The sequence below is a fragment of the Meleagris gallopavo genome, chromosome 3, assembly GCF_000146605.3.
Source record: "Meleagris gallopavo isolate NT-WF06-2002-E0010 breed Aviagen turkey brand Nicholas breeding stock chromosome 3, Turkey_5.1, whole genome shotgun sequence".
Classification (NCBI taxonomy): Eukaryota; Metazoa; Chordata; class Aves; order Galliformes; family Phasianidae; genus Meleagris; species Meleagris gallopavo.
The window spans coordinates 57,364,364-57,384,372 of record NC_015013.2 but is presented as its reverse complement, the minus strand read 5'-3'; the positions used below and the strand labels follow the sequence as shown (position 1 = coordinate 57,384,372).

Genomic DNA, 20,009 nt, shown 5'->3' with positions numbered 1-20,009 from the left:
AAAACACTTCTGGAAGGAGGGAGGGAAGACAGCAGAACAGAGACAATCAAAGTCAATTGTACTAGATTGTTTTTTTTGACAATTTTCCTGTGATGCTCCTTCAGCAAGGTGTCAAGCCCCTTTCCTGGAAAGGTTGCCTGTCTGGAATACATTACTGTAACCTGTCTTGGGCAAATTTAAACATGTGTTCAGTACAGAATACAAAATGGAGTTCAGGAGACAAAACAGTTTCAATTTAATACAGATATACTACTCTCCCAAACTGCGTGGAAGAAGAGGATTTCTATCATGCAGCACTGTTTACAAGGCATCTCCATTTTGTTTGATAGTTCATAACAAGATTGGCTGTTTCTTTAGTGTGGTCATTTGTTGATTTATGTTGCATCCCATCATTATTTTTGTCGCATTTCAGTATCTCTGAGTAAAATAAAACATTCTGTATGTCATTGAGCCACCTGTGACAGTTTACTCTTGTTATTTGGTTTAAAATGTACAAAATTGCCTAGTTTTAAAGCTTTTTCAGGATTAGTGCTTCTAGATCATGTTAGTTACAAATGGTATCTATAAGCTGTAAAAGCTAAACTCACTGAATAACTAGAAATGAATGATCTTTTTCTACAGTGTTCTTCTGACATTTTTCTAAAATATACTAACAAATTATTGGAGGACTGTTAGAGCGAGGTGAGCTATAATTAAAGAGTTTGGCTGAAGTTTAAAATTAAATCTTGTTTCTAGTTCCAATCTAGGGTGATAGAACTTTGTATTCAGATTACAACTAATAACACAGGTTTTGAAGATTGTTAAGATCCTTCAAAGAAACTATGATGTCTGGTCCATGTGTCTTTACACAGCAGCTGAACTTATTATATACAGCACCCTCCACCAATCAGATGATTTCTCTTCTTGTTTCTCATCCTTTATTTCAGAGTATTTCTGCTGAGATACAACCTGTGCATGAAATGCTGTCGCTCAATGCTTCCCCTCAGCCCATCCACAAGTTTATTTTGGTTTGAAAAGCCATATCCACTAGTGTTCATCATGCTTCCATGTCTACACTACAGCTGGACAAGTTGTAGTACTATCACATTGTGCTGCTTTCCGATATAAACTAGGAGAAGCTTAGGTCAGCACTGAGGCAAAGAAACATGCGGTTGATTTTCTTTTTTAACCTTAAGTAGTGTAACTATACCTGCAGAGCTTAGGGCATATATAGCTATGTGTACAAAGAGAAGCAAATTGGCAGTTTCCTCAGAAAATGGTAAGTATGGATGAAAAGGAATAATAAAATAAACCCTTGTAGATTCTCCCAACAACAGCAAAGAAGTGTGAGGTAGCAAGGATGCAGTGATAAAAAAGAGGAGGGGGAATTAATTTTCCCTGTAATCCAGATAGCACAGATAACCCTTGCAATGAAGACAAAGTGAATAATCAATAATATTCTTTAAGTTTTCTTCTTTGTTTGATTATATGCAGCCTACTTATAATAACTTTGTTACATAGTCATACATAAAGAGTGAAAAATACAATCTTTGCAGGCTTGTTACTTCGTAATCATCATTATAAATAAATGCTGGCAGATTTGCCTGCAACGTAAGTGGGGGATGAAAACAGGTTTCCTGCCATTGTGCAACTGATGCTATGCCATGCTCATGGGGGACCAAAGCCAACTTTGGGACCTTGGCTATGTTTGATAAAGCAATCTGGACATTTGCTGAACTCTGTCATAGCTCTTGCATCAGTAAGAGTCAGGCATTGTTTATGTAAGTTTCTAACGTACATGAATAAATGGAGTTTTATAGCAGTGCTTGGATGTTTTGCGCATGTTGCTTGCTAAATGTCTTGCCAAATTGTCTTAAATATGGTTACTCTCTGGAGATTTCTTAATGACCATGTGAAATGTTGCCTATATATTTTATTTCTAATACTTACTTAATATGATGAATTCTGAATATGCATTAAAAACAGCTCCCAGTTATGTATATTTTCATATTAAAATGCAGTCATATTCTTAGTTTACTCTCACCCAAACTTCTCATGCAGTTACACTTTAATATGAAAAGAAATGTTGTCAAGAGTATTTATTATCACACATCAGAATATTGTATTAGCATTCACTTTTAATAGATTAAAATGAAAGATTTTGAAGTCTGCCCTTAATGATACTGAATGTTCTTGGAGACAGATTGGAAAGCTTTAGATGAAGTGTCATATGATATATGTATACATATATATATATATATATATGTATACATATATCATACATAGGTTCACAAAAGACAGTTCATTTAACTGCCTTTCTTTGTATTTCATCTCTTGTTTGAATGAATCATCCAGGTTAAGTGACATTTGTGCAGTTTATTTGCTTGAGATCAAGCACAGTGAGTGGTAGGGAAGTTTAGGATATACAAGGTTCTTGTAGACCTGGGATGATTAAAATAAGATGATTTTGGAGGCGTGATTGGAGGTGTCTTTGGCTTACATCTGCTGATCTGTTGATTCACTTTCTACTTGGATAGGCTACTTGAACTGCTGTCTCAATATGGTACGAGGTGGGGATCTTATGACTTAAGCTGTCCTGGAGGAGAATTAAAAGATGCAGTGCTGCAGAGCCTGCAGGTTAAAAATCAGTATATAGAATGCTAAAATAATTTAATAATAGAATCATAGATTTGCTCAAGTTGGAAAAGACCTTAAAGATCATCAAGTCCAATTGCAACCTAACCATACTACCCTAATTCTAACAACCCTCTGCTAAATCATGGCCCTGAGCACCACATCCAAATGATTTTTAAACACATCCAGGGATGGTGGCTCAACCACCTCCCTTGGGAGCCTATTCCAGTGCTTAATTTCCCTTTCAGTATAGAAGTTTTTCCTGATATCCAACCTAAACCTTAATGCAACACTGGAGAAGGCATTAATTTCTGAAGTTAAGGGGCTTGTTTTGGAAGTTTGATGCACCTGGGATAAAGAAATTTTAGGATTTTTTAGTTGATCAAATTGTTAGCATTTTTTTTCATGGTTTATTGTATCAGTGTGGTCTAGTCTCGTGTTCTTGGAAGTGACAGTGCACTGCATCAGTATCTCTGAACTTCTTTTTGTTATTGAAGGCTTGTACATTTTTATCATGTATCTGTAGAACCATAAAATATCCAGAGTTGGAAGGGACCCACAAGGGTCACTGAGTCCAACTCCTGGCTCCACACTGGACCATCTAAAACCAAAGCCAAAATATGAGGTTTTGAGAGCATTGTCCAAATGTGTCTTGAACACCAGTAGCTTGGGGCTTTGACCACTGCACTGGGGAGCAGGTTCCATGCCTGACCACCCTCTGGTGTAGAACTTTTTCCTAACCCCTAGACTGACTCTCTCCTGGTGCAGACCTTGACATTTCTGTTGAGAGCTGCCCCTCCACTCCCTGTGAGGAGCTGCAGCCTCCACGAGGCCTCCCCTCAGCCTCCTCTGCTCTGGACTGAACAAACCAAGGGACTTCAACCACTCTTCATTCACCTTGCCCTCCAGACCCTTCACCATCTCTGTAGTCCTCCTTTGAACACTCTCTAATAGTACGATTTCCTTCTTACTCAGCACCCAAACTTGCACTCAGTGAGGCCACACAAATCACAGTAGGACCATTTCTTCCCTGCTTGGAGCCAATGCTGGGTCTGGTACACCCCAGGATATCATTGGCCCTTTTGGCTGATGGGGCACACTGCTGACTCAGATTGAACTTGCTGTCAACCTGAACCTCCAGATGTGTTTCCACAGGGCTGTTTTCCAAACTCTCATCCACCACCCTGTATATATATCCAGGGCTGTCCCATCCTAGGCACAGAATTTAGCACTTACTCTCATGAAACTGCATGCAGTTGGTGATTGCCCAGTCCTCAAGTTTGTCAAGATCTCTCAGCAAGGCTCCTCCATCCTTGACAGAATCAACAGCTTTTCCCAATTTAGTGTTATCCCCAGACTTACTTGGTTTACCTTCAAATCCTGTAAACAAGTCATTAAAAAAATCATTAAAGAGAACTGGCCCTAAAATGGAAGAACTCTACTCGATACTGGTTGCCAGCCTGGTGTTCTATGACACTTGGAGCCTGATCTGTCTGACAGATGTTCACCCATCGCGTTATTTTTTTTATCTAGCTATACGCTCAATGTTTTGTCCAAAAGGATATTGTGAGAAATGGTATTGAAAGCTCTACCGATATCCAAAAACATTACATCAACTGGCTTCTCTTGATCAATTAGGTGGGCAATCTTGTCATAAAAGGATATTAAATTTTTTAAACAGGACTTTCCTGTTACAAACCCATATTGGCTGTTACCAGTGACTACATTGTTTTTCAGATATTTTTCAACAACTCCCAGAATAATCTTTTCCATAATATTGCTAGGCACCAAAGTGAGGCCTATAATTACCAGGATCTTCTTTCTTGCCTTTTTTGAAAACTGGGACATCTGCCAGCTTCCAGTCAACTGGGACCTCTAAGATTCCTGAAACTGCTGAAAAATAATTGAGAGCAGTCTCTCAATGATATCGGCCAGCTCTTTGAGTATCCTGGGTTGAATCCCATTGGGCCCCATAAGTTTGTGTGCAATCAGTTGGAGCAGCAAATCCCATGCGTATTTGGAGATGGCTGGGAGTTCTTCATTATTGCACAGTCCTCCAACTTGGGGCTCCATGATGCCCTGGATGCATCATCATGTTGAAAGCAGAGGTGAAGAAGGCACTGAATGTCTCTGCTTTCTCTAACCCCTACTTGTGAGATGACCATTCTCATCAACTAATGGACAAAGGTTATTTCTGGACCTCCTTTTGCTGTAATGTATTTTTTGAAAAGTCTTTTATACTGTCCCCCATAGTACTGGCTGGCTTCAAGTCTAATTGGGTTGATGGGAGAGGTCATCTGTAATCCACACTTCTTTGATAGAGATGATGAATAAACTCAGTACTGAAGTAAACTTTTTTTTTTTTCCAACAATTTAGGTTTACATAAATCATAATTTCCTTATTTTAGAAACATTCTAGTAAACATTAAGAACTTGTTCCTAAATACCTGCTGTAGAAAATGTATATGTATATGCTTTGTCCTTGAAGTTTACAGTTGGTTTGCAGGCTTGTGTCTGTTGTCTACAGGACCACCAAGGAGTGATGCACCACACTGCACTAGTGCTGTAAATGTTTTTACATTTATAGTGTTTACTATAGCTGTAAATGTTATACACGTACTAATATGGAGGACAGCGTTAGTGCCAGCTAATACAGCATGCATTCTGCAAAACACTACAAAAAAATCACTTTCCATCAACTCTTATTAAACTATACAACCTGATATACAATATTCTAACTTCTAACAAAGTTTAAAGAGTACAGTGACTAAATTCCATGTTCAAATATTGTAGAAATTAGGTAATAAATCAAACAACTTCTGGGAATTTTTAGATATTAACAGACCTCCCTGATTTTGCAGACATTATGCATCAATATATATTTTTTTTAGAATTTACCCTAACAAATTGATCCAAAATGTTGCAGAAGATCATTTCTCATTTGAGGCACTAAAGGCTAGGAAGTCAAACTTTAGGTACAGATATTTTTTTTTTCACTTTCATTGATACGTAGTTACTTCAAGCTTGCAGACCATATTAGAACTGAAGAATTTCAGAGCTAAATAGAGGGCCTCACGCAATAGGAAATGCTGAGGTTCAAGATCCTACCAGTGCTTGAAGGACTGGTAGTAACAAGGCACTGATCAGATAGGAAGGTGGTCCAAGAACAACACGAGGAATGATGCAAATTTCCAAGGTTTGTGGAAAACTGACTTTAGCTAAATTTTTTCTGTGAATGCAGATTTGGTGATTGTAAGCTTGGAAGGAAAGACAGATGATCAAACATCCAAAGGAAGGAAATATTAGTATACTGATAGATCAGTATACTTCACTAAGATTCTTTTCTCAAGTCAAAGTCTCAGGTGTTACAGAAGACAAAATTAATTGAAGAAACCCTGGTCTGCATCTAGCCAATAAACATCCAAAGAAAGAATTTTCTTCAGGATTATTGCAACCAAGTATATCATATATGAGTTATGGCAATGTTTGTAATGCAAAGTAGCAAGGATATGATTTTTACAAGGGAAATTAAAAATGGGAAACTTCAGGAATCATGGTTTCCAAGGCGGATATGACCACTATAACTAGCCAGTTTAACTAGTCTGTCCATAGTATTTCTCATAAATATTTCTAAAAAAAAATATTAAAGTTAATTTAAAAATCTGTAAGAAACTATGACTTGGTTGTTGATAATATGCTTAATTACTATCTAAAATAGGATCTTATTTCTTATTTCAGAACTGAATTTCTTTAACTTCCATCTCTTAACACTAAATCTCATTATGTCACTGTCAGAAAGACTGATGTTTTGCTATCAGGCATCTTTGTGGAGTCTAAGTACCAATTGCAGTGATCAGAACACTTGACAGTCTTTTGCCTGACGAGGTGAATGAGTTGAGTCCCTGCTGGCCTTATACTGGAGTGCTTGGTTTCTGATAGCAGGCAGTGAAATACCTTCTCAGAATTTCATCTTTCAATTTATTTGCACAGAAAAAAAAAAAATCACTAAAGAAACAGCATTTTATTCCATTGTTCAACCAATCTAGATCCTGAAAATGCTCTCCAAGATTCTGCTTTGAATGCAAATAAATAAGAATGTTCTTGAATGAGGAAACTGAAAGAAATAGGTGTATAGGTAGATGTAACAAAAAAAAAAAAAGATAAAAAGATCACCAATCCCTGTTTTTAAGGTCTTATCTACCTACCTCTATTTCATCAGACTTTGGAAATGCTGAACTTCCTATGGCAGATCTGTGTCTGTAACATCATCCTTTCCCTCCATGGATACTGGGATTCTGTCAGATAAGCTGTGACTACCTATTAAGTTACTGTCCAGGAAGGGCAGACCATTGTCTGCTGTGCTAACAGCTGGGACGTATTCATTCTTATGGTTGCTGTTACAAGGCTTGTAGCCTCTGGCAGAAGAGAATGAACAGCTGGAAGCTGAAACCTTTACAGCTGCTTCAGCAAACTTGTGGAACTATCTGCCAAAACTACAGTTTGACTTAGTCACCTTGCAAGTAGAATATCCTGAAAAGCTCAGGATGGAATGAGCAGTGTCCGTAGGAAATTCACTACCACCTTCACACTGTAGAGTAAAGGAAGCTCAGTCAGTTTGGGTGATTTTTTGAAAATGCCGCTGCATTATCAAAAATAGTGCCTCATTTCCAAAATATGTCACTCTGAACATTCACAGAAGGGGTCAGGTGTAAGTTATTTCAAACAGACCTTGTAACAGCTGGAAATCTGTGGTTGATGGCTGGTGATGGGAATTCCTGCTGTTGTGCATTTCTACTTGGAAGGTTTAAAAAGACTTTTCCTACCTCTGAATGGACACTGACACTGTAGTTACCCTGTTGGCACTGCCACTTGAGTGACCATGATGGAAGTTCTGTGGGGACGTTTTCCAGATGAGAATCCAACCTTAATGATTCAGTGATCATGTAAGAAATCATTAGGTTTATACTTTGTGTCATTACAGGATGAGGCATCAGTTCTGAGAGTTTTCATCCACCTACACCCTCAGTTTTTAATCATTTCCTTTTTATCACATTTCTGTTACTTTTTAATTGCAGTTGAGGGGAGAAAAAGAACAAGAAATTGCTTTGTATGCATTTCCATGAATGGTATTTAACATTTATTGAAGGATATTTTTGCAGTTCTAATTATGAAAGCTTATTTTATTCACACGTCAAGCAAACTATCCTTTTAAGCTATACATTCTGGATATACTGTTTCATACATTCAGATGTCTGAAAGCTATCTGGAAATGTATTTCCTACTTTCTGGTATGGGAACATTTCAGTATGAGGGGGCTTAATTTGTTTTGAAATTTCAACTCTTGTTCTGTTCAAAACTAAAGTTGGAATCCATTAAGATGCATTTTAGTGTGTTTTCTATTCTCATCTTCCTTTTCTCAGTAACTGTGCAATTCACTTAGCACTTCATTACAACCAACAGCAATATGTATACATGGTGCACAAAATGAACCATTTTGTTTTAAAACAGATTGCAGATGAAAGGGAACCATTCATTTCTTGCTTGCTAGCTGTAATTACTAGAGCGCTAATTACTCCAAATCACTGACATCCAGGGTCAATAAGGATGACAACAGGAACATCAAAGACAAGATGCACGCACGCAATTAGAAGTCTCTAAAACCAGGCTATAATATTGGTTTATGGCTACTGTTTTGTTTTTTTTTTTTCAGTCATTGATGAAAAATATTCAAGTTTTCTAAATGTTTACTATTATTTCCTTTGCAGTTTGACGGTGAGAACATGTACATGAGTATGACAGAGCCAAGCCAGGACTATGTGCCAGCCAGCCAGGTGGGTTAATTAATCTTCTCTGCCTTGTTTCAAATTGTAATTAAACAAATTCAAAGAATTGCATTGCAAATGAGTGGCACTATCAGTAACTGCTGCAATCAGGAATAATCATAATTTATAAACAAAGCATTTAAGCCTTGTTTCCAGTTAATGAGATAGAGTTGATAAAACAGCAGAGTTGGCGTTTGTTGAAAGATACTACCTTGTTTCCTCTCCAGAATGCAAGCAGCTGTTTTGCCAGCATGATCTTTCCTAAACAGTTGTTTTACCTTCAGGAAATAAAGTCTTTACAGGTGTATGTTATTTGTTTATCTGACTGCAGACAAGTTAATCATTATAAGCTACACATGTCACAAATAGCTTTAATTATCACTCCTAGGCCAGTTGTAGTTGAAGAACTGCATTTTTAACACTAATGGTATGGCTAAGGAACGTTGCCAATGTTACACTGTTAGCAATGGGGCTAGGGAAATGACTCAGTCTCCTGTAGCTTTCAACCCAAAAGGTTTAATGTGATGCAGATATTTATGGATATTTTTTAGTCCCCTTTTTGGGGAACCATACACTAAATTCTAGAATTTTATGTGTTAAAATTCTTTCAAAACCATTTCCACTTAAGCTGTTAGCTGCTATAGTTTTCTATAAATCTAAAGACTTTAATTATTTCTTAAAATGCAGAGTTAATTCTCTGTTAGTACATGATGGTGACAGTGGTGCAGGTTGATTACACTGTGTCATAGAAATCACCCTGAATAATTGAACTTGTGGCCTAGATCATGCGATGTCTCAGGCCCAGCAGTGGCTAGCGTGATATACCTCTTTCCAACAGGACCGAGGGATAACGTGAAGCTCTCTTATTAGGTGGGAAATACGTGTGGCTGCAAAGTAAATGTGGGTAGATGAGCTGGGCATAATTTAGAAATCAACAGCTCTGGAAAGTGACAGTACACGCAGATAAAATACCCTCAAGAAATGGGGTTCTTCAAATACTCAAGACAGGCTACTTAACCATAGCGCATAGTATGTAGGTGCGTTTGTGGCTCAGGAAGCAGGAGGCTGTATGAGGTGAATTGCACTGTTCAGTCAGGAAGACCGTCTTCAGAATGTTCCACCATGTTGCTTCCTAGTCTTCCATTGAAGTTTTTGTCAAAATACCTTTAGAGACCAACTGTACTTTGCATGTAGGATTTGTGCATGATTCAGCTTATTCAGCTAAGAACTCTCCAAGATCCAGAGGTAGTTTAGAACAGAATTGTTTGATTAAAAAATGAAAAATTATATTATTAATTTTCCTCCAACCATTAATCCAAGAACTGTACTGACAAGTTTTAGTATTACTATTAGATTAAAGCAGCATAGTATCATCTCATTTATGCCTTAAGGGTTTTGAAGTGCAAGGGCTAATTGAGTTTGTTTGAAACAGTAGAAATACAAACTCTGTGAATGATTGCTGTTATAAGGCAGCTGCTACCTCACAGAGAATCATTACATCTATCTTAAATAGTTTTGAACAAAGAATTGCAAATCCACATTATACATCAGAATTATTTTTCTTCAGTTGATATTTTTGTACTGTGTGTATGCATGTAGTTTAAATAATTTAAATGGCATATTGAAAAATTAAGAGCATAAGTTTTAATCTTTTATGCAGTTTCTGCATGTGCTAACAAGGCCCAGATTCATAGAGATATTTATGCATCTAACACATGCTGATGTCAATGGGTTCTTAAGGTATCTTTAAAGATCCAAGGTTGGATATTTTAAGTGCAAATGATTTTGTCTTCAAGGAAAACAGTCCATCAGCTCTGACGTTTCCAAATTCAAAGGTGTTAGAAAACTGTTTAGTTACTAAGGGCTGGAACCAGTAAAGAGCTTGTATACTTAGAAAATCACTGTGGCAAAGCCTAGCTTTTGGGTGTCCAGCTCCTGGGCTGAATTTAAACCCTGGGTTACTTGTCTGATCTCTCTGTCCTTTGCTGAGCGATCCATATGGCAAAGAGCTACTACAACAGCCAGGCACACACAGTGCCCATTTGAGGGAAGTTATCAGCCTTTGGCTGTTGCACCATCTTTTCTCATACAGTGGCTCTCTCCTAATGCTGCAGACATCTTACACCACTGCAGTGGATTTTTTAAGCCTGTAATAATAACTTAATATTAAAAACCCCTCATAGTAGGAGCAGAAAAAAGGGTGGCTGTTGGAAATCCTGATTCTCTCTTGTTTAGGTAACAAACTGCATGAGAAACTTTCCCAAACCTGTTCCTGATGCAGATAACTGGTGGTAATTCCTTTAAGGAATTGAGCAATTCTTTGTTGACATTATTGGATAGGTCTTCACTGATCACTATAATGTGGTGTAGTTCCTATCTCAGGTGTAAACATTCAGTGGTCACCCAAAATTGGTGAACTGGCCGCCATTTCAGTAACCAGCTGGCTGTTAAAGATGGGTTATTTTGCAGGAAGAGTAAAATATTCACTCCTGTGAAAATGAAGCATGCAAGACTGAGTGTGTTACAGGATAAGATGAGGAAGAAGGAAATATGACTGTATATCCCGATCTCTTATGTTTTCAGATCTATTTGCTCATTTTCCTCTCATTGTTACTGAATGTAGAAAAACTCTAGTCCTGTAAGAAGAGATGAGAAGATTTTCTCTCCCAGATAAAGCTCTAGTCACTTAATCCATAGAGTTTTCAGTTTCCATTTTCCAGCTGTGCTCATGAGCTTTGAAGTTGCATGACTTCAGGGAGAGGAGTGCAAGCTTCCTCCCATCCCCAATAACTCAGATGTTCCCTTGAGAGGTCAGAGGTGAGGAACAGAAACCAGTCAGAATAAGTGAATTCAGTTCTCTACTTCTCTCCGTGGATGCACATCTGTTAACAAAAATATGAATCCCATGTTGGGAGAGGCATGGCTGTATCAGAAACTTTTATTTAAGCTATGATCATGATGACTGGGTCAGGTGTGAACTTCGTTTTCTGATTTCAGAGAGTGACCCAGCTTATTTGGGAGGTATGTTGGCAGAGTGGGTCGTGATACAGAGCATCAGAGAGCAAGGAATTTCCTTTAAGTACTCTTCAGGATTACGTGACTGTAGAGGCAGAATTTTTGGAGTCTTGGTACACGCTGACATACTCACCTCCTTTCTTTGAATCTAACCTTAAGAAGTAAGCTTTGCCTGTTTTGCCTTTCTAAGCCTTATCACTTCTCCTAGAATCTAGCATTTCAAGAGATCTGGAGGCTATAAGATGAAGTGTGTTGTAGAATGAAATGAAATTTAGACATCAGGAATGTTGCAATTGCTCCAAAAAAGCTAACCTTGCACTTCAGTTCTTTTTGCTTACTGCAAAGTATTTACATCCAGAAAAACATCACCTTCTATTATTTTAAGGGTTTTAATCAATGTATTGCCTTTAGGCTAACATAAATAAAAGCTCAGCCATTGGACAGGAAAAAGAGTTTTGCTCCTTTTGCTATGTAGCATCAAACATCTGCATAGCTTGGTAATCCAAGACAAGCTGCCTCACAGCATCCCTCAACAATTATCATTTCTGTTCAATTTTCAAATCAGTACATGCTTTGGGACTTATAGACTAAGTTGCTAAGTAGCAACATATGGCTCACTACTGTTCGTGTGATGTTGCTGCAAGCAAATAGCATAATTCTATACTTGAAATGATTTTTACAGAAAGGCAATGCTGGAGCTGAGCCAGAAGTGTAAGTATACAGTAAAAATTAATGATATTCTTTTAGACTGTCCCAAAAGGCTGTTTGGCAATGTTGTCTCTGTGTACATTTTATATATACGTGTAAGTACTGTATTTTTGTTATGATATATGTAGCACAGGACTCTGCACTGCAGGCATCTCCTAAATGAGTTATGCCAACCATATTAACAAAAATATAGTGTAAAACTACATGACATTTTCACTACTAATTGCACTTCAATCTGAAAATATTTATCATTTTAAAATAAAGCTATGCCAACTGCTCTGCATTTCAAATTCTCACAAATATATTGTTTTCTCCTCACACCTATAATTGGAATCTTGAAGATGAATTGTTCTTCATGTAATTTCTCCTCCTGTAATTTGTGGGTCTTGTACAATGCAGAATAAAATTATGCTGTTTATTTTACATTTATTCCTGGTCACAATATATAACATAATTCAAGACTCTTGTACAGAGCCTCGGCGCTCTTTTAAGGCTTCCTTAGGATTGATAAATGTTTAGATGTGATCCAAAGGGAAGGGAGAGGAACTGACCTGGAACCAGTGATATGGGGTAGTATCTCAATTGCCCTTATTGAAAAACATGAGCTACCTGAGGCAGAAGGGTAATACTCTTTCCACAGAGAAGGTATTTTCCTCCCTCCCAAAGATATCACAGAGAGACCTATGTATAATATATATACATATCCTTTAGCATAGTGGGCACTAATGATGTCAAAACTGTTTCATCCTGTACAGCTCCAGGGTAAAATTGGATAGAATGACAACTGAGAGATTATTCACTTTATTAGGAAAGTGTTCCTCTGCGTTTTGTTGCCATATGCACAACTGTAATTTTATCCCTTACTTCCTATTTCATATTTATACCCTAATTACTTATTGGATTAGCTATTACTCATATGAATGGATAAATGCTATACAGTAGATATCCTTTTTTGTTTTCTGTTGTTCCTTTCACAGAATCATAGAATCATACATTATCTTGGGTTGAAAGGGATCTTAAAGATCACCTAGTTCCAATACCCAAGCATAGTGTGTACATGGCTGCCACCCACCAGCTCAGCTGCCCAAGGCTGCATCCAACCTGGCTTGAGCACCTCCAAAGATGGGGCATGGGGCACCCACAGCTTCTTTGGGCAGCCTGTGCCAGTGCCACATCGCCTTCTGAGTAAAGAATTTCCTCCTGACATCTAACCTAAATCTCTCTTATGTTAGTTTGAAACTAGTCCCTTTGTCCTATCACTATCAAACCATGTAAAAAAAATTGGTCTACTTCTTGCTCATAAGTTCCTCTCAAGTACTGGAAGACTGTAACAAGTCTCCCTGGATCCTTCTCAGGGCTGAACAAGCCCAGTTCCTTCAGCCTGTCTTCACAGGAAGGGTGCTCCAGCCCTCTGATCATCCTCGTGGCCCTCCCCTGGACCACTGCAACAGCTCCACATTCTTCCTATGCTGTGGGACCCCAGGCCTGGATGCAGTACTCCAGATGGGGCCTTATAAGGGCAGAACTGGGAAGGACAACCATCTCCCTCACCCTGCTGACCACTCCTCCCTCTTTTGTTGCAGTGCAGTTTTTCCAAAAGATAGGCTAGTACTTGGTCTCTTTGTCCAGTAGTGATATTTCTTCGCTATTAAGTTGCTGTCATTGCAGCCGTCAACTTCATACTGCGAAGCCCAGTGCAAAATCTGTGTGTGTTCCCAAGAAGATACAGCTCAGTTCTCATGGTCAGAGTAATGCTGATGTGTACACACTGCTCTGGAGTGCAGGGCAATCCTACCCAAAATTTGGGAAACCTTTCTTTTCTCGTTAGTAGAAAGGCTTCTCAACTCTGAGAGGCCAAGACCACTTGATCAGTATGCTGGTTGGCTGCAGTTCAGTGCTCTTGTAGATCATATCCACCTCTTTTCCTGGTCCACTATCTTGTATTTCCAAAAGTACAATAACGACAGAAGGGTGTCTACTTCCTGCTCCTCCATTTCTCTGAAATAGGCTATAGGAGCCACTTTCCAAAATATTGGGATGTAAATTTAAATTGGTTCAGGGAAAGAAAACCAACAGGCATCACTTTCATATTCCGAATGAATGGTTGAAGAGAAAGGTGACCCTTTCCCGAACCAGTAGCAAGGGAAAGGTGACTCTTTCCCTCTTGTGTAGAATGTGATCTCTTAATATGCACTTGAGATCAGGTTAGAGTCTGGAAAGTATTGTGTCCCTGCTAACAGTACTTTAGCAGTTGTATTAACAACGCTGTGTGTGTGTGCATATATGTATTATAAAATCATGTATGATTGTCATTAGTGTTAACACAAAATGTGTGCACATGCAGTGTGTATGTATTCACAGATAGAGTTTTATCTTTATGTCTTTTTGTGATCAAGTGCATCAAATTTTATAAAAAATGTTAAAATTGTAGCCTGTTGATCTGTGTTTAAATTTTTTTTCAAAGTTTACAAAAAAGACATAGTTTAGCTTCATTCTCCTTTACTAAAATTGATTTTAGTCAAGTCATTCTGTATTGGACTTGTACTCCAACCACAAAAAGAAATGACCCTACTTATCTCTGAAAAATCCATTACTTAATTAAACCATGTTTTTACTTAATGCCTCTTTCAGTTAAAGCTGATTCTATAACACATGTTATAAAAACACTAAAGAGGGCAAAATCTTTTCCCTAAGGATTCTAGGCAAACATACCCATAATTACAGGTGGATAAACAACAGTCTCTTTCCAGCCTTCAAAAATCATTAGCATGGATCTGCAAAATCGAGATCACATCAGAAACCTTGGCAACTACAACATATTTTTCATCCCTTTATTCATCTTCTGGCTGTAGAATCCTTGCACTTATATTTTCTTTACAACGATGAAGTCTGAAAACTTTTTAATGAAAGCAGTTTTTGAGGGTAATTGGCTCGCTGCAGTAGTTTGAGGCTTTAGAAGTAAATGTCAGATACTGATAGTGTAAAGCTAAAATTGTGAACTTGGCCGTGTTGTATACACAGTGATCCTGTGCATCAATTAAAAGTATTTTTTTAAGAGTTACCAAAGGGAGGAACTAAAGCAAATAGTGCATCTTGTCTCAGCTGTGGAATCAGGACGATGGCAACTTCAGTGATATGCCCACTGTAAATCAATACAGTAAAAATAACAAAAGCTATTATTTTACCGTGAAAAAGGTAAACAGAAAATCAATCATCAAATGATGAATTCTGTGTTCAAAAGCCAGAAGATTGTTTTCCCATATCACAAGAGAAAATGCACTGCTTTTTGCTATGCATGTGCATGACATGACAGAATTTTCTATATAACGAGCAACCAGTGTAAAATATCCTTCAAAATGTTTCCCTCCACTCCTTCATGGACAACTTTTTTAGCATGTGAAAACAGGTTATAGGCATCATATATTTTAGTTATATAGTTTCCTTTCCAGGAAACTCTGCAGGTCAGCAGTGTGGATGAATTATGGGATGTAACCATGGGAAATGTTACAGGCAGTATTTTTCAACTGAGCTTCATGTAAAATGAACTTTTTTTGGTCCATAAAATGTCTGTAAGAATTACATGAATTTGAACTACAAATTAGACCAATTACTATTATACTGTCCCTTTTGGCAAAGGCTGCCGCAGTACAGTCAGCTTGACCTATTGCCCTCTGACCGAATAAACCGCTAAGATGCCATTCTTTGATTAATCTAGTTAGTTCTACGAAGTCTGGCAGCTCAACAAGCCCAAACTAGTTACTCAAACCAGTCTTCAATGTAACATTCAAATGATCACTCTGCGGAGTCCCAGAGGTATTCATTACAGACAAAATTGCTCTTGTTGCCTTGCATACAAGCTGAGTTTTCAATAGGAAATGAAAGGCTGCCTGGAAAAATAGGCCACCTAATTAAGTTAAACTACTCTAGCATTTGGCTTGACATCTTCATTACTCAAAATTAAAAAGATGCCTCACTTGAGCACACAAGTTACTATTGTTTATGTTGTTTTCCTCTTAAATTGGCTTCTTACATAGAAGTCTGTTTTTCAGAATTATATCTTGTAATAGCTCGCATATTTCTTGCAGTTTATAAAAATGTCTTAATACTACTGATGGTTGGTGCGATATTAGTATGATTGAGCTTATTACTCAGGTCTCAGCAGTCCTACTGCTTAGATGGCACTTTATTAATAGAGTGCCAGATCCTTCAAGTTTTACTCTCTTGAATAACCTTTACCTGTTTGTGTACTGAATCTTTATTGTCCTCCTTATTGTCAAGCCTTGGAGTCATTAACATCAGTGGTAGAAACTAGGAGCTCGCATATCCCTAAGCTTTCAGGTTTTCCTGAGATTGGCACAGGGCTAAGCAAAAGAGAAGTCAGAAGAATTATGAAGAGTCACCATAACTCTGTTTCAATCTTTGTTTTCTCGAGTGGTAACTTTTTACATGAAATCAGACATTGAGAAATGCCTGTTTTCAACAGTAGTTTAGGAGAACAATGACGTGGGTTGGACCCACTGTCCTGAAAAATTGAAAGCAATCTATTGTTCCTGAACTGTTATGAGTAAAAAGGAGAGGAAAAAGAAGAAAAAAAAAAACTGAAAAGGAATCTTTGTCCTTTGTCATTGTGTGCTCTGAGTACAGCGTCATGTCATTTTTAGGTGTCGTTCTCAGAAGGGAGGAGGAAATTTAGACAGAATATTTGCCCCCTAAGCAGCAATACTTAATGTAAATCTATACTATTGCTATTTTAAGAGCATTTAAAAATGTAAACACATGAAGAGCACGCTGTCTTGATTGCTGGTTTAGAGTCTATGATGCTAATGAGGCTTCTGACAGGTTAAATGTGGTGTATCATCTTTATTTTCAAGAAGCAAGATTTGTGAAGATTTGACTCCTCTTTCTTTTTTTTTAGTTAAATTCTGCTTATTGAATATGCATATTGCTGGTTTTATTACCTACTGCTTTGTAGTGAGAATAATTTAGGTATATTTTGTAGAGAGTATTGGCAGAAGTGTTTTATTTTTAATACACTTTTTATCTGAAGTTGAGGAAGAGTATTCTGAAAATATAGTACCTAATTCATAAAAGTATATCTCATAGTGTTATTTCAAGATTTTAACATAGATAATACTGACTGCAGTTAGTACAAACCAAAAGCTGTCAAATAGAATCCCAAGTTACATTAAGAATTGCAGGTGTCATAAAAATAATTAGTAATAACATTATTGCTCCTGTTGTTAGAAAAAAAATCTTATGAATATTTTTCTGTGCCTCATTTACCAAGTCTGTAACAATGTGAAAATGCAGCAGTGAGGGGAGGGAACTATCCTGCTTGTCTTTAGGAAGTTATGTGCTGGAAACCTATGGAGGTGAAAGTTTTCCCTTCTTACATCATCTCCAAAAGCAGGAGCTGAGTTTATTTGTGGGTCATGGTGAAACACCCTCAGTGCTTCACTTTGGGGGTTGTGCTATTAGGAACTGTAACACTGTTTGGAGCCAGGTGCCTCACAGTGCCTTTCAGGAGAGAAGTGAAAAAGTGGCTACAAGCACCCTGGCTGGGCCCTCACTGGGGTGCATTAAGAAGGTAAGAGTGTGGTGCAGGTGAGCTGGGCAAGGCTCCTGGTTGTAGGGGTAAGGATGTTCTCGCGTGTGCCTTGTGAGCTTGAGTTTTTCTAAGGATTTTGCTCTGGGGGGCGTGTTCAGCAATTCTAAAAAAGATTTGCACTTTTCTCTTAAAGTTACTCCACCTTTATAAATAGGAAAACTGCATAGCTAGGTCTTTATGTGAAGGAAAGCTCAAATGCTTTGATAATAGTATTGATGTTTGCTGAGCCCAAATCTTGTAATCTCCTTTAACATTTATGTTTCTATTCATTGTCATCTTTAAAACGTGATTCAATTTAAAATCTTCATTGAAAAGCATTTTGGAGCAAACTATTATAGTTTATACATATGAAATTAATAAAATTAATGAAAAGATTCTCGAGTGGAACTATTCATCTACATAATTCAGTTAACTTTGAAATTGTGATTATTTTAAATCAATAATATCATTGTCAGCACATTCTGCTTCTTGAAAATAGAATTCATCTGGTACTGGAAAATTAATGTTTTGCTTGAGGCTTTGCCCTTTACCTAATGTAAATTAGAGAAATTGATTAACACAATAGAAGAAAGTTATACCTTCCCCTGTAATACACTTTTGATAGCTGTTGCTTGATAAATTAGTATATTGTATGTTTTAAAATGAATATGATTTATTACTGTTGTCTGCCATATGAAGAAGCACAAAAAAATTGTTTGCAGGATCATTGACTTGAACATATCAATGGCACTGTTGGACAATTCTTGCTGAGTGTTAAGATGATTTATGTAACAGACCGAAGGTTTCCACAGTAATGCATTGTAGTCTAAAGCTATCAAGCCTTGTTCATGCAGAGACAAAAGAAGCTGAAAAAAGCACTTGCTTTTGAAGGTCTTCCATTTAGGAATTAGAGATAAGGTTGATCCAACTAAAACTTCTAGAAATGTCTGCTCTCAAATATATTATTCCAACTTTCAAATGTGTATAAGGTACATTGCAGTTTTTCCTCTTCTAATGAGCTCATTGTTTGTACATTACTCTCGATTCATAACTATTTCAGTTATGTAACAATGTGTTCAATAATAGAAGAGGAGACAGCCTGAAGCATCTATCTTTTAAAAACTGGCATCTTTCCACAGTTCAGATGCAGAAGCCTTGGTGCAAATGAAAAATTAAGACACGCTCTACATAGTTGGCAGTACCATTCATTTCATTTAAATAAAATATCTATAGGCAGATTTCAATTTTTTAAAGAATTGTTGCTAATACTAGGATCTGTTGCATACATGTTCAGTGACTGACACAGTCACTGAGCACACAGATTAGACTTTCTTAATGTATGTTATCTGCTGTGTTGTCATATAGTAATTTGATTTTGCTTTTTCTGAACAGAATTATATTGGATATTTGAATGCTTGCTGCCTCTTGTGGTCAGTCTGTTTATGGTATCCTTGGTTTCCCTTCTCTAACTGCTTTTTAATTATTTTTTTTTTATTTCTTTGAAACATACATTTTTTTCTGGCAAATATGCAGTCATCAATGTAGGTTATTTAAGCAGAAAGTCTTTATTTTTATTTTCTTTTTTCTCCATATTTCCTTAGTTCTTATGCAGTCAGGTTGTACAAGCATTTTCCTTATTACTCTGATAATGACCGTCCTGGCATGATGGCTGCAAATGGAAGCAGCCTGTCTCCATGGGGAAAGAGGGTTCTAGCCAAGGAACTGGCAGGACTTATTGACAGGTGTTTAAACTAGGTATGAAGGGGGAAGGGGACAAAATGAGGACCGCTGGGACTGAAGGGGCAGTTCGAGGCTCCAAACAGAACTTGGTGGGTGGAGATAGTAGAGTTCAAAGGCTTGGAGAGGGGTGGGGGGATGCTGCTTCATTTAAGTGTCTGTATACTAATGTGCATAGCATGGGAAATAAACAGGAAGAGCTGGAGTTCTGCGTGCAGTCGCGAGGTCATGATCTCATTGCGATCACGGAGACGTGGTGGGACAGCTCGCATGACTGGAATGTTGTCATGGAGGGCTATGTGCTTTTTAGGAAAGATCGGCTGGCTAGGCGGGGTGGTGGAGTTGCTCTTTATGTGAGAGAGCAGCTAGAATGTATTGAACTTCACTTGGGGGAGAGTGATGTAGCAGTGGAGAGCTTATGGATGAGAATCAAGGGGCAGGCTGGTAAGGGTGACACTGTTGTGGGTGTGTACTACACACCCCCTGATCAGGATGAGGAGGCTGATGAGGCCTTCCATAAGCAACTG

The 20,009-nt window shown here is 37.8% G+C and overlaps 1 protein-coding gene across 1 annotated transcript in view; it reads left to right on the top strand.

Annotated features, from left to right (window-relative positions):
* The first annotated feature begins 8,378 nt into the window (after window positions 1-8,378).
* Window positions 8,379-20,009, top strand: part of TOX (thymocyte selection associated high mobility group box) — a 106,161-nt gene continuing 94,530 nt past the window's right edge. The window contains exon 1 of the mRNA XM_031552866.1: window positions 8,379-8,444. Within this exon, the coding sequence (XP_031408726.1) occupies window positions 8,394-8,444 (51 nt within the window). The 5' untranslated portion in view covers window positions 8,379-8,393. The remainder of the gene's footprint in view (window positions 8,445-20,009) is intronic.